General features: G+C 29.3%; 1 protein-coding gene across 5 annotated transcripts in view; it reads right to left on the bottom strand.

Annotated features, from left to right (window-relative positions):
- Positions 1-16,049, bottom strand: part of BRWD3 (bromodomain and WD repeat-containing protein) — a 153,525-nt gene that overhangs the window by 54,251 nt on the left and 83,225 nt on the right. For all 5 annotated transcript variants that reach the window (XM_075371709.1, XM_075371708.1, XM_075371710.1 and 2 more), the window contains 2 exons: positions 13,972-14,219; positions 10,609-10,760 (listed from right to left, as the gene is read on the bottom strand). In XM_075371709.1, coding sequence (XP_075227824.1) covers positions 10,609-10,760; positions 13,972-14,219 — 400 coding nt within the window. The remainder of the gene's footprint in view (positions 1-10,608; positions 10,761-13,971; positions 14,220-16,049) is intronic.

Here is a 16,049-nt window from a genome sequence, read left to right as displayed (position 1 = left end):
CCAGAAGATAATAAACTCTCATGAATGTTTACTTCCCAGTTACAGCTCTATTGCTGCTGCTATGACAAATCTATATAGGGAAAATACAGCAATTTGATAACAGGATTTATGTAAATATCAATACTTCAAGATCTCCTTAGTCCAAAAAACACAAAAACCATTACAAAAATTTCCAGAATACATACTTATGTACGCAAGTCAAAAAGTAAAGTGAAATTCAAAAAATCAAAATACTTATTGGTACTTATATAAATGACACGTGTATTATTTTTCAACATAATCCCCTCCTACTTCTATGCACTTAGATCATCTTTTAACGATCCTGAATTCCTTCCTGGAAGAAAGTTTTCAGTCTGGTGTCCACAAAATTTTTCACCACTTCTATGACCTCTTCATCAAATCGATAATGATTACCTTGCAACTCTTCTCTTAATGGGCTAAAATGATTAAAATCACTTGGAGCCAGGTCCAGACTGTATGGAGGGTGGTCCAGCAGCTCAAAACTGAGATCTTAAAGGCAAAGGACTAATTTTTTCGCTGTATGAGTTTGAGCATTATCCTGAAGCAATACCATGCTTTTGAAGAGTGAAGTTAACTAAAAAGTGAACCTTCCATATACCAGAATTTTGTCATCACCATCTTTCCTGCAATTACATCTGAGTTTTGAACTTTTTTTAATGTGGGAGATGAAAGATGTTTCCATACTAAACTTTGCTGTTTGCTCTCAAGTTTGAAGTGATGGACCCATGTCTCATCAATATTTATTATTCGCTTAAGAAATGAGTCTCCTTCATCTTTGTAATGTTTCAAACGCTTCTGGTAAATTTTCAAATGACTCTTTTTGTAGATGCTGATCAACTGACACGTGGAATCCAGTGAGCACAGAATTTTCAAAAGTTTAAAGAATCATGGATGATTAAAAATGCTGAGCAATGGCTTATATTCAACTCGCTTGCGATTTCATCGACTGTAATTTGTCGATTATTGAGAATATTTGTTTAACCACTTCAGTATCGTTGTATCTTTGAAGTGGAAGGCCTACCTTGCTGCTGTTCATCACAGAGAGAAATCTTACCATTTTTAAAGCGATCAATCCATTTGTAGATCTTGCTTCCACTCAAACAACTCTCTCCATATTGCTGCTACATTCAACAAATAATCTCTGTTGGTTTCACCCCTTCTGAACTGAGGAAACAATGGTGCAATCAGACAAAGGAGCACTCATTTTAAACACAATCATAAATAGCTAACAATGAAAAAATACTTTCAAGGAACAGCTGATAGAGGTTATGAGTTAAAGCAGAACAATCACTGCTGCCAAACATGTGATTGGGAAGGAAATCAAAATGTCCCTTTACTTTTTAACTTACCCTCATATATATATATGCAGTTACATGTGTTGGCTTGTATTTTATTAATATCTTGAGAATAACTCAACATTGATGCTTTAAAAATTATTCAAGTTAAACAAAATTAGAAAAGAGAAGGGGTGGTTTTCACCCTATTGGTATTTTTTAACATTTTGCATAGTGGTCACAGAAAATTGAACTTTAGTATGATGAAAGTACTTAAGTTATTTAAAATTCCCAAGTTTTAAGTCTACAGGATTAGGGTAGGGGTCTCTTCAACATTTACTTCTCATATAATCGTTTATGCCTCTGTCACGAAAACCAGCTGATCAAATGTTATATACATATATATATATATAGAGCTTGGAGAGCTGCAACAAACCAGTCAAATGACTGAAGACAAAAAAAAAAAAAAATATATATATATAAATGGGATTTTACAATATTTTTTATTGAAAAATAAGAGCCAAATCTACATAGTTTCCTGCTTTAGAAATACATTTTTCCCAGCAATATAGTAGAAAAAAGATTATCTTTAAAATAAGCTTAACTTAAAATAGACTATAATTTTTAATACACATTACAACTTTATAAAATCATTAATGGTATATCCTGTTTTTATTTAAAACTAGGCTTTAGTTGAACTAATTGCTCCTTATATTATATTACATACGTTTCTTTCACATACCTATATACAAACAAAAAAACTATTTAAAACTCATTTCGTTTAAAAATAAACAAATGTATATTAAACAGTATTATCAAAATTATATTTCTATTATTTATAAAATTCTATAAACTACATAAACATTCAAGTTGAATTGAAATGTAGTTATATAATCGTCATAATAATCTACAATATATGCTATAAAGATGCATCAAGCTCCTTAACAAGAGATAATGACTCTGTTTTTAAGAGCTACTTTAAAAAAACAAGATATAGTAAACGCCTTTAAACACTGGTTTTGAATATATATATTCTCTGCAGGAATTCTGGAAGAAAATTATTTTTTTTAATTACTTGTTTTTTCAGTTTTTTTACCATCGCTTAGGAGCCTGAAAATTATCTGACATTGAAATTTTTTCAAAACTGACGATCAAAAATTTTCACAATAATGACTATCATAACTAGAATTGCCATTTTGTAAAATCTTAACTATAATTTCTTTATTCATTTACTTATTGGCTTATTCTATTACTAAAATTAATGCATGATAAGCATACATATTATGTGCAAAAACACAACATTTAAAAAATAGAAATAAAGCAATGAAAATGCAATATAATTTTGATTAACAAACACAAAGATACCACAGAACATGAAAATAATCAACAAATTACAAGGTGATTGTAAATTATTCAGACATTTTAGGTATTAAAAAAATAACAGAGCAATGTACTTACATGCAGTTTTAGTGCTGAACACAGCATTACAAAAACTTTAGTTTACAACACTTAACTTCAAACAAGTTTCATATAAGCACCTTTTGCAGTACATCAAATGTCTAGACAATATTCAAATTCACAACACACATTACAAATAATATCTTCAGTTATTCCATTACTTATACCACAGATTCTTTTATTCAGTTCATTGATGTTGACTACCTGATCCAATAACGATGTAATTATTTATGTATATAATACCCAACATGTAAACCCCAGTTTGGAGATGTGTTATCTTAATTTAATAAACATTGGGTTGCCGATGTTCAATTTAAGTACTGCATACTCGTGTAACACGTCTAGATAACTAGGGCTAGTAAACATTGGCACAGCAAAGAAGAATGGTCTGATCACTTTATAAGCAGTAAACACCCAACCCAAACATTAATTTTCAGGTTATCAGGTTGCATTTGTCAAACAGTATAAGAGTTCTAGCTATCCCAAATCCGACAATTATGATCGTTAACGTGACCAGAAACATGAAAGGTAGCTTCATCAGATTACTTTTTCTAAAAAGCATTACCTTCAATTCACTTTATCGACAGTGTCTGTGGCACAATTGTAACAACCCAGTTCTAAATTCGCATGACGAGTTAATTTACCTGAGCTTCCCTGAAAAGTTTCTCTTATTAGATCCCCAACTTCCTCAAAGATGGGAGGTCCAACACCTTTTTTATGTATTACACTTCCTGTACTCATAAACTATCGATACCAATGTTTAATAGTATTTATTAGGAAAATCAGGGCCATACTCAAAATAAAGACGTCTATGAACAGTAATAACAGATTTGCTTTCATGAAACCATAATACACACAGTGCTCTGCTGCAAAGTAGCTATTCTACAACCGACAATTCCCCCTGTCATTACATCATGCTGGTCTGTTCATTCAAGGTCATCAGTAACTCTAGTACTTACACTACTGTTTGAAAAATACCAACAAGCAGTACAGTGTCTTGTTCATTTTTTATTAACCCCTAAAATGTGCTGAATGATTTATGTTCACACTATATTATTTACTTGTTTGCTCACACAAATAATAAGTGTATATATTATATGTAGTAAAAAAGCACAATAAAAATAAAGAAAAAGTAATCGAACCTTAACTAAAAAATACTATGACACTCACAACACAATATAAAACAACCAGCACAACAATTTTGCTCAGACAAGTAAACAGCTGGCTGATAATAGACAAAAGAAAGACTACTAACTCTTTAGTTAAAAAATAGTTCATTAAACGATGACAAATGTATACATGCTCATACATCATACTGTTATACATCATACATCATACATTATACGTTTACAGCGATACAAAATGGAAATTGCAATCATGTGTAGCAATAATGAACATCCATACACAAACATGTACATGACTGTACAACAGTTAAAGGATTAATAGTAATATCTTCTACCAAATTTTCAAGACTAATATGAGATGGAACTATCACACACAAACCTTAATAAAACCAGATACATTACCTACGTTCAAGAAGAAAGCTACTAAGCTATAAAAAATTATGTACAATTTATAGTTTAACTTCATAATTTTTGCATAGGGGTTCTGTAAATAAAGCTTTTTACGAACTTGTCAGAATAATGCATGAAGAAGTGATTAAAATAGATTAATAGATTAAAAGAGTGACATAAATAATAATGAAACAACATTAAACTTGAGAGAAAGCTATGTTTTAGAATCTGTTACTCATCATTATAATGAATTGAAAGTATGTTTTATAGAAGTATTAGCAACACAAGAAATAGAAATTTACAATTGCTTAATGTCAATAAAGAAACTGGTAAAAAAAAATTATAAATTTATTGCTAATAAATATTTTAACAAGCTTCCTGAAAGAAAAAACAAACAAAATTACATCAAAAAACTTTCAACTAAAATTAAAGACAAGTATAAAAGCTAAGGAAATCAAAGAATTTATATGATTAGTTACTTATGAGCACAACTACTGATCAAACGCAACTTATGAATAAGTAAAGTAATTATCAAATTTGTAATATTTTTAAGCAGTATATATATATATCTGCAGTACATGATATAGGTGCTATATTTTACATTACTTTTGTGAACTGAATAAATAAACAATCTTCAGATTTTAAAATAAAATGACTCCTACCATAGAAAAATCTGTTTTTCTATGATATGATATGCTAACCATAGATATATGTCTTAGAACAGCGTTTCTCAACCTTTCAGTATTTGCGACTCAATTACCAATCATAATTTTCATCGCATCCGTCCTCTCATACAATAACAAATAATGTATTTTGATGCTAAAGCTACAGTATGACCTTACTTGCAAACCTTACAAATAACCAAGAATAAGTAAAATTATTGATACTTGGCAACACTGATCTGCTGCATTGACAAAACCAGAATCGATGACACTCTATTGCTTACATCCACCGCATTGGACATTCTTGCAGTTTTGCAAGAAGTTTTGATTTGTCTCAAACATTCTGAAACATCTGCGCAAATGTGTATAAATATGCTGCACCTCATTTAATTCTAGCCAGTCTCAGTCAAGCAGATCCTTCTATCGCTATCAAATCTATCGTGAATATGTATGTTGTAATTTGCATGTTAATTGCAATTCAAGGTATTAAATATTCATAGCAGCAGACTTATACAGAAACATGGATAAATTTTTAAGCGGGCATAAGGGAGCATTAGACGATAGTGAAGCATCAAGTGCACAGATGAGTGTGGTTTCGAAAATAAAATCAAGAAAATATTCTCAAGAATACATAAATTTTGGGTTTACCAGTACTGAAGTAAATGAAGAAGGAAGGCCCATCTGTGAGATTTGCTCAAAAATTTTGACAGCAGACAGCATGAAACCTAATAAACTTTACGACAATTGGAAACACATTATAATGAGTACATTAACAAATCCTGAGAATTCTTCGAATTACAATTAAAATCATATGAAAAGCAACCATCATTTTTAAAAAAAGCTTTGTCTGTGAATAAGAAAGCTTTACGTGCCTCTTGCACAGTTTCATATAAAATATCCAGACGTAGAAAGCCTCACACCATTGACGAAGAGCTTATTTTAGCAGCTGAAATTGAAATTGTAGGTACTATGTTTGGAGATAATATTACCAAACAATTGCAGTCCATACCTCTATCAAATGAGATTGTTGCACGTCGAATAGGTGATATGGCTGACGACGTATAATATCAACTTTTCAGGAAGCTGCCTGACAAATTTTTTTCAATTCAGTATGATGAGGCGATAGATGGCAATAAAGATAATTTTCATTTCAATTTCCAGATTCAACCTTTTCATTTTCGTTCAATATAGAATCTTTCATTTCACTGCCTATGTTTTTTTTGTGTAATGGTATGTTAGCGATAGAACTACTTTTCTGCAAACCAATAGAACTCAAAGCAACAGCAATCTCATTATTTGATATCTTATATAATTTTATAAATGAGGCAAACAATTGAGGAAAAATTGAATCTGAATATGCACCGATGGTGCTCGTTCAATGTCGGGAAAATTCCAAAGTATACAAGCTGTTGTGAAACAAAAATCTCCACAGTGTGTTTGGACACATTGCATAATCTGCAGAGAAGCTCTAGCTTCCAAACTTGCTTCTGAGTTCTGGTCTGAATATTGTGCTAACAATGGTTGTAACTGTAGTAAATTATATAAAAATGACACCCCTAAAATCAAGAATCTTTTCTGCACTGTAAACATGGGTACTGTATATTCAGCATTATTATTTTATTGCGAGGAAGGAAGGTTACCACGTGTGAAATTTTTGCAACGTTTTTATGAATTAATAAAAATCACCATTTTTCTAGAAGAGGAAATCCAACTGGAAACCTAGAAGTTTTGGGATGGTTTATTTGTGATGGAACTAAGCTACTTGGTTGGCATATTTGAGGAACTAAATGCCTTGAATCTTCAACTCCTAGGAGCAAATACATATATGTTGGATACAAGTAATAAAGTTAATGCTTTTTTACAGAAAATTGCAATTACGGAGCAGAATGTAAAGCAGAAAACCTAGAAACGTTTGCAAATGTGAATGAATGTGTTAAAAATTAAAAGGCTGAAGAACAACACGTAATACTTTTTTTGTAACCATTGAAAATCATTTAGCAAAAAAAAATTAAAAAATATTTTCTTGCTGACAACAACTTTGTAGAAGTTACAAGTAGGTTAGGGATCAATTTCAAAATAAAGGGCACTCAATTGCTGAAGAAGAAATCTTCACAGACTTCAAGGCAAGTAGCAAAATCAAAAGACAATTTAGTAATAAATCACTCTTCAAATTTTGGGTAAGGGTGGATGACAAGATTTACGCTCTGAAAACAGGAGTATTTCATATACTATTACCGTTTTCAACATCCTATCTTTGTGAAACCGGATTTTCTATAGTGACTGCTTTGAAGACAAAATACAGATCTCAGCTAAATATGAAAAAAGAACTCTGTGTCTATTTCTAATAGTAAACCTTCCTTAAAAAAAACCTTTGCTTCGCAAGACAGGCCCAAAAGAGTCACTAATAATTATTAAACTTGTTTTTAATTTAGTACTGATAAGTTAATTATTAAATGGTATTTTTAAGTGTATTATATCAATGTAAATATGTAATTTATTATTTATTATGTCAGAATGTATTTTGTTTTGCTTCCTTTCAGTAAATTAATAAATTTTTTTAATAATATTTTCTTTTCAATATACTTGTTGCTTCCTTCATTTAGTGTTTTCATGGCCCACTAGGGGGGGCACCCGCCCGCAGGTTGAGAAACACTGCCTTAGATTATTAAAAATTGGCAATAAATTTAATCATTCAACCAATGAAATTCCTTTAATAATTTTTGTTCTGAGTTAGTGAATAAGCGACTATGATGGGCAGAGAAGTAATAAATTATAATAGTAAAATATATTCTAAATTTTATTTATACTGAAAAAATCAAAATAAATTGTACCCATGCGTAGTTTACAGCTCTGCAGGATGCTACTCAAAAAAATCATCACATATTACACAAACATTACTTTATCAAGTATTACTTTCATTTCTTCACACAATTATATAACTTTTTTTTTGTATTTAAGCTCTGTTCAGTTAAACCCAAACAATGAATCATGACAACATCCTTCTAGCGTACAAGCATGTTAAAAAACTTCTGAGGATTTATTTATTTTTTAACATAAAAGTTGTCATTCCTAAGAAGGATATATATATATATTTGACTTCTGAGAAAGTATCTCTTCTTTGCTCTACAGCCAAAATCATGAGTTGAATGATAAATTGTCTGAGTTAACTATTTTTAGACCTCTTCCTTATTCTTGAATCTATCGCTTATCATTCATCACACACATATCACTCATCCCTTCTTGTATCTATTGCTTATCTTTCCTCATCTTTTCTATTAATCATTTCCTAAGCCTACCCACCCATCTTTCTTTTGAGCGCCATGTTCTTTTAGAACTCTTTTCTTTCCCTTCTTATTCACACATTCAAACCTCCTTAACAGACATTTGTTAAGTTCTTTCCCCAAAATTTACACAGCACCAACTTCAATAACACTCTCATCCTAATTCTGTCTCATCTTACTTTCCTGTTATACGTCTTAAAAACTTCATCACCATAGCCTAGATTCTGGCTTCTTCCTTTCTTTAACTAAATTTATACTTCTATTTCATAAATCAAATCAAAGAGAAAGTACATTTTGAATACAGCCACATTACAAGTTTTTATTCTGCATCGGTCATCTCACTTTTATAGAATAAAAGGCAAACTCTTTTTCCAATTTCTTTTGTATTTTTTTCATTTAAGCCGATGAGCTCTTTAAACATTCAAAATCTACTATTTCCAACATTTCATTCCTTCCCTTAATATACTTTCCTTTCAGAACAATCACGTTATTTTTTCTATATTAATTGTTATCTTCTACTCACAGATTCTCTGCTTTTATAAACCTAATTATTTTTTAGAGAAGGAAGAGGATTTTAACCTCTCCTTCTCCAAAATCCTAACAATTTACTTCTTTTTTTCATCCATTTTATTTATAATATGCTGACTTAAAAAAAATTTTTATATGCCTCTGTTCTCACACTATTTCAATTCTTCCACTTAACTCTTTTATTTGTGTAGATCAACATAATCACAATCACAGTCTTTATTAGTTTTACATTTCTTAATGAAATTTATTAACCTATTCATTCATTCACCGATTTGATATGACTGTAAGGTAAAATGTAATCCAATATTGAATTTTATTCTATTTTCAGTAGTTCAATTTATTAATAACATTAATAAGTTCTGTTAATATATTTTTTCATTAATAATTTTAAGAAATTTGCAACACATATAATAATATGAACAAAAATATTAATGTTGCTGCCACTTATTTCATCAGGCGTCAAAGAAAACTCTGAGACCTTATGAACCCTACAAGGTTTACAGATAGATTATAAAATTTTTAAAGTTATTAAGCAATGTTATAATATTCAGAATGATGAATCTTACGGATTGAAAGGCCTCAGTATTTTAAATAAATAAATAACATATATTCAAGCAAACGGCAACAACAAAATAAAAGTATATTTTATTTTATTTTTTCATACTTTCTAAAAATGTACAATGGATTTCATAATCTTTCATATCTGTATAAATTAAAACCCTATAAGTAATAGTTTTTCTGTAGAGTTCAACAGGGGTTTCAGTGTACCAATTTTTAATGAAAATTGTACTCTGCTTCTTAATTTAATATATATTAAACGACTTGATTTTACATTATAGTATTATAATGCGATGTGAAAATGAAAAGGAACAGGCTCACAAATTTTTTCTTCCTGATATTTCTAAGATCGGTTATGCTTAAAGAAAGAAAAATTATACATCCATTAAAAAGGTTTTATTAACAAAGAAGAATCGATAGTGCTTTCATAATTTTTCAAGATAAATAATATGACATATAGTACAACATTATCTTCAAACACAGAAGGTACAACAAATTCTGAAAAGCAGCCCGTAAGTTTGTACAGATTAATATTTGTTCATTTAAAGAAATATCCGTGAAGCAAGAACAAAATGCAATGTAGAATCAGAAAGAAAAAAGAGAAGGGATTATTACAGCCTCGGATATTGAAATTTATGTCCAGAAAGTATCATTAACTAGAAAATAATATTGCAAGAAAAATATAACGGATACCAGGTCCTGTTTTGAGTAGTCATTGACATACCATACACAATAAAACGAAAAGGAATCCAAATTCATAACTTGGGAGGTAGAATACTTAAGCTAATCGATAAATTGATACAGAAATGAAATGAAATGAAAAAGCATGTGTAATTAAAACCAGATTGAATTCAGTTAAAAATTTTAAATAAAATATTTCTCCTAATAAATATACATATTATATAAAAATAAAGGAAAATAATGTGACCAAGCCCTGGTTAAAAAAAAAAAAAAAAGTACTTTTATCATATATATATATATATATATATATATATATATAATAAAAGGTTAACAAAAGGTATAACATACACAACAAAAATTAAAAAACATCGTTCATAATAAAAATTTCACTATAATAATAAAGAAAACAGCTACTGTTGAATTTTATAATTACCAATCCCAGATCTCAATAAAATATTTTTTAAATTAATTCCGGTTTTATTTCATTTACATTCACAAACTAACATTTACTTTAAAGAATTCAACAAATAAGATCTTAATAATAAACAAAAATTAAATGGAAATTAAATATTAAATGGAAATCTATAAGAAAAAGGTAAAAAAAAAAAAAAAATGCTAATAAATATCTCACTTTATAATTTTCAGACAGAGGTCAGTGACGATGCGTGCATGACGGACAATAGGGCTATGATCTTCATTAAACTTCTCAGCATTTGTAGCTAAATAACGTACATCAAACTGAGCCGCTGTGACTCGTCTATAAAATCTGTTTTCAAATCTTGCCTGCACAATAAAAACACAAATTTGAAAATATAGATAAACGTAATTACATACGAGCGGCAAAAGTAGAAAAACTGCTGATGCTGAACTACCAAAAAGGTAACAATCACATCTCATCTTGATGAGCAGAGTAAAGAAAACAGTAGATGATATCTGTCCCAGAAATGACTTTTACTGAAACATTTAAGACTGGTTTTCTTCTTTTAAAAAAAAATCAAGCATATAATTTATCTGTCTGTTTACACACAACTGAAGTGTCATCAGATAGTAACTGCGTTAGAGTATTTATGAACCAAAATAATTTTCAGAATTTTACATGTTTATGAAAAAAGTGAATTAAATACTGAAGATCACGTGTGTGGAAACAGTTGCGGGCCACATATTCTTAATAATATACATTTTACTATAAATACCGCTTAATTACACAAATGCTAATTATTGATGTCAAACAAAAAAGTCTGACACAGATACAAATGGACCCCCCAACAAAAGCAGCCGATGGAAATCTACAACCCAAACAATGAAACAGTACGACTGACTTTAGAAACAAATAGTTCATAGATGCAAGTTTACAAATGGTTTATTTTAAAGGTCTTTAAGCTTCATTAACAACTTCTAAAGAGGTCAATAGATGTGTTTTTTCTATTGTAAAAGAAGTTCCTCTGATGATCAACCATATAATAAAATCCTCTGGCGATCGATATATAATAAATAGCTAACAAATACAATATACACAATAAAAATTAAAAAATGCCTATTGTAATAAATTTTTTTCCATAATAACAAAATCAGCTACACCAATCCTGATTTCAATAAAATACTTTTTGAATTGCAATTTTATTTACTATACAATTCACAAACATTTACTTTAAAGAAAAAGTTGTGAAAAAAAAATTAATTCATCATTTATTAACTTTTATTATAAAGAAAGATTTCAACAGATTTTAATAATAAACATAAAAAATTATAAATTGAATATCTATAAAGCAAAGGTTAAAAAACTGTTAAACATCTCGTTTTATAATTTTCAGAGGTTCATATACCCAAACAATGAAAGACTAAGACTGACTTTAGAAACAAACAGAGCTCATAAATGCAAGTTTACAAATGGCTTTGTTTTAAAGGTCATTAGCAACTTCAAAAGAGGTCAATAAATATGTTTTTCTGTTATAAAAGAAGTTCCTCTGGTGATCAACTGTAAATCTTTTCCACATACATAGAAAACTTTTGATGTGAATATTAGCGACATATAAGATGATTTAAAGATATTAATTTTATTTTCATCATAATCAATCATCATCATATATTTCATGTATTTTAAGAACAAAATGATGAATAACTTACATCATCTTATTTATGATACTCAAAATATCAGAACAAAAATTAAAAAAAAAAAAAATTAGTAGAAGTTATGGTAAAACAAAATACATATTACTGTATCTGAAAGAGTCTCAACTCACCTTGATAGCAGTCTTTATGTCATTTCACTGTGTTCCTTCTATTACTTATTTTTTATTAAAGTGCAAGTACATTGCCTTTACATTTCTTGCAAATTTTATTTTATGGATATGGGCAGTGCTTTTTTAAACCTATCCACATTTTAAGCAAAACTAAAAAATGAAAAATAAAAAAACTTTTAAATAAAATTAAATCGACTTAAAATGAAGCTAAAAATTAGGGTCAATTACATTACCACATTAATACTATATGTTTTGCTGGTGAAAAAACTAAAACCTTCTTAAGTACCAGACCGAATCTGAAATTGCAATATGCAAATTTCTGTTATACAACTCAAATATTATAGTGCCTATTTCAAAAGGAAAAACTGCTTCATGTGTAGACAGAAGAGGAATTCACAAAAAATTCCAGTACAACAGCTTCAGCAGAATGCAAAATTCTTTCGATTGCATCTAGATGCCCAAAACAAAATAAAAACTTGACTATACCACCTGGAACCATAAAAATGAAAACACAAGAGAATAGAAAAACTATTGTTAATCTAATAAGGACATGTACCATAAAGAGATTTCTGAATGTACCTCATTAATCGAAACAGAAAAGTATTTAATTTTAAAAAATCTTAAATTCTGTAAAAATTACAAAGCCTGTCAAAGATTTTACGTAAAAACAAAATGAAAAATAAAAAAACTTTTTGAACACATTGTTTCAATGTAACAGAGAGAACTCAGAACCACTAACCCTGAAACAAATTATTTATATATAAACTGATTAATCATGATGATTCGGAAATCTTTGAAATTTGCATTTTTTTTAGAAAAAAATGCAAATAACTTTGAAAGGTTTGAAAATAACGATGATGATAATGAGAAATTAGAATATGAAATACCAGAAACAGTGTGCAACTCCAGTTAGGATTCACAAGAGGTTATTTCATAAACTGTTTTATTTTGTATTAAATTTTTAATAGTTTGCACTAAAGAAAATTTATTTTTTCATTATTGTCTTCCTAGTATTTTTAATGTGCAAAATAGATGAAATTATTTTTCACGATTATTCTTTAACAATTTTTTAGTAAACATTTTAAATAAAGTTTTAAAAATCTATAATAATAATAATATTAATTTTTGCTTTCTTTCATTAACTTTTACTGAAACAAACTCAGTATTTGTTGTGTTTCAAAAGAAACACAATAATCTACCAGCTGACACAAAAGTTAATAATCTCTAAAATTAAAATTCCACAAAATGTGAAGTTTAAAACTGGATTAAAATGTGTAAATTTTGAATTTTGTTTAAAATGAAGATAGATTCATTTTTCACCTTGATTTGATGAATGAATGTGTCAATTTTATATTCTCTCTTAGAAAGATATTACAATGAACAGAGGAGGATTCAGTATGGTACAAAAATGAACCAAGATTTAAGACAAATATATACATTTTGTAAAAATTTGCACATAACAGTTCTAAGGCCAGGCTAGATCTTTCATTATTTGGTGTTAACATTTTTAAAAAATGCAACTAATATCATCAATTTATTCGAACATTTAACTGAATTATAAACATACTGTATATTTATATATATGGATATTCAGTTTAAACTGTACTAAAATAGAGCAAATGTACTTAAATAGAGAATATCAGACGTACTCATAATTATTTGTTATGTATTAGTAATGTCAGAGAAACAATATGTAATGATTTTAAGAATTATAAGATGTTCTATGTAAAGAGATATTAGAGTTATTCCATTACCTTGATGGTTGATAAATCAATAGGATATTCGACAATAAAAACATAACTGGGATACTGATTTATATCGACCGGGGCAATAAAAGGTTCAGCAACAGATAATCCCATAATGTCGTCTAGGCCACGAAGAATACGATCACAAGCAACATCTCTATTCCCTCCTGGCCATTCATCCGGTCTTGGATGATAAAGTATCGCATTAATTTCTTCTGCAAGTACCGGTAACGAGCCACCTTCTTCTGCCGGTTCACCTGTATTAAACAAAAAGATATTTAGCTTTAAAAATTAACGTATATGTATGTATATATAAACAGCCATACTTCTGCTCTTCAACTCATCATATTTGTTTACCAGTAAGATATCATCATCAAAGTACCTTGTGGAAACAAGGTACTTTGTTTGTGGAAACAATGATACTTAAAGTTATTCACTTTAAGTATCCATAAATGCATTTCGATCCTTTCAAAGAAAATAAACATCACTGAAAAATTAGAGATCAAATTCTTCATATTTATAAATCAACAATAAAAATATTATAAAATGTAAGAAACCACAAATTTTAAATAAAAGTAATAAAATTAAGTCTAAAATAACCGGATATACAAAGAAATCAAGAACCACTCAAGTCATCATTTAAAAAATAACTTAACTAGCTTGCATCAAGAGAAGTACAAATTTTATATGTAATAGAAGAAACAGAAACACTAAAACCAAATTTTTTTTATTAATATATTTGCCAAAATGTTTGCAGTTCTGGTGACGTGAATCTTCTCACTCGTTATGAGTTCTAATTCTGCAGTCTTTCACATTTGTTGAGTTTCTACAGCGTATGTTGAATAAAGTTAAGTGCAGTGTAATGTATACTTTTTTCTACCAAAATATATATATTTTTCACAAAAACATATACATGTGTTACACAACAATCACCATGGAGATAGATATACCGTATATGTATATGAACATGAAATCAAAGAACAACACTAAATTATGGGGCTAATTCTTCTATCTTTGTATTCATTCAGTCAAAATAAAATTTTGATCGAGCAAGTCTTTCTTTGAGAACAGATGTACATATGTTTTAAAAGAAGAAAATAACATTAATGATGTTTATTATAGCGCAAAATAAACAATCTTTTGCAACATTTTTACATACTAATACAGATCTATAAGACAGATAGCAACTCAATACCGGTCAACAAACTAATACAGTCGTCAAAAACCTTTGCAGAATTAAAAAAAATGTATCTCAGAAACTACTGGAGATAATCAAATGAGATTTTTTTAAAAAATTCACGAACTCAAAAAGTTTTTTTTTACATACCTTGGAATGTTCCAATATGAGCTCCATTAGTCACTCTGCAAACATCCAGCCGATAATCAACTTCTGCCCAGGTATGCTGGATAATTGCAAACAACTGTGGCAATAGTAGCGGTAATTTGTTGTCTTAAGTATTGTACATCCCCGATTTTTTTCACTGTAGACAATGTTCTTAACATATCTCCATAGATAAAAGTCTAGAGTTGTCAAATTTGGGCTTATCGGAGGCCATAGCACAGGATCGGCACTACCGATCCAAAGATTAGAGAATCTTTCATTGAGAGTGCATCAAATGCATAGGTTAAAGTGTTGGGTGCACCATCTTGTTGAAACATTACAGCAACGCTACTTTCTTGTTCAATTTCGTCAACTTGCAGGAAAATGTACAATTATAGCAATAAAAATGCCCTGTGATAGTAGGCTCACAAAAAAAGAATGGACCGATCACACAATCGGACATCAAACTGCACCATATGTCTAATCTTGGGTAATCTCTGACATAATAATTTCATTGGGTTGCTGAGATCCCCACATCCTACAATTATGATGGTTGACACAACCACAGACATGGAAAGTCGCTTCATCCGTAAACATAACACATTTTTAAAATGTTTCATCATCGTCAATGTTATTAACCGCTTTACTTGTAAATTTAACAAATTTTAGGATGATCTGTAGGTTTCATTTCATATTTAAGCTGAATTTTGTAAGCTTGAAGGCGTAAATGCTTGTACAACGCATTTTGAAAAGTTGTCTTGGAATT

This window comes from Lycorma delicatula, chromosome 7, assembly GCF_047948215.1.
Source record: "Lycorma delicatula isolate Av1 chromosome 7, ASM4794821v1, whole genome shotgun sequence".
NCBI lineage: Eukaryota > Metazoa > Arthropoda > Insecta > Hemiptera > Fulgoridae > Lycorma > Lycorma delicatula.
The sequence above is the reverse complement of the archived record's forward strand: the minus strand, read 5'-3'. Positions and strand labels throughout refer to the sequence as shown.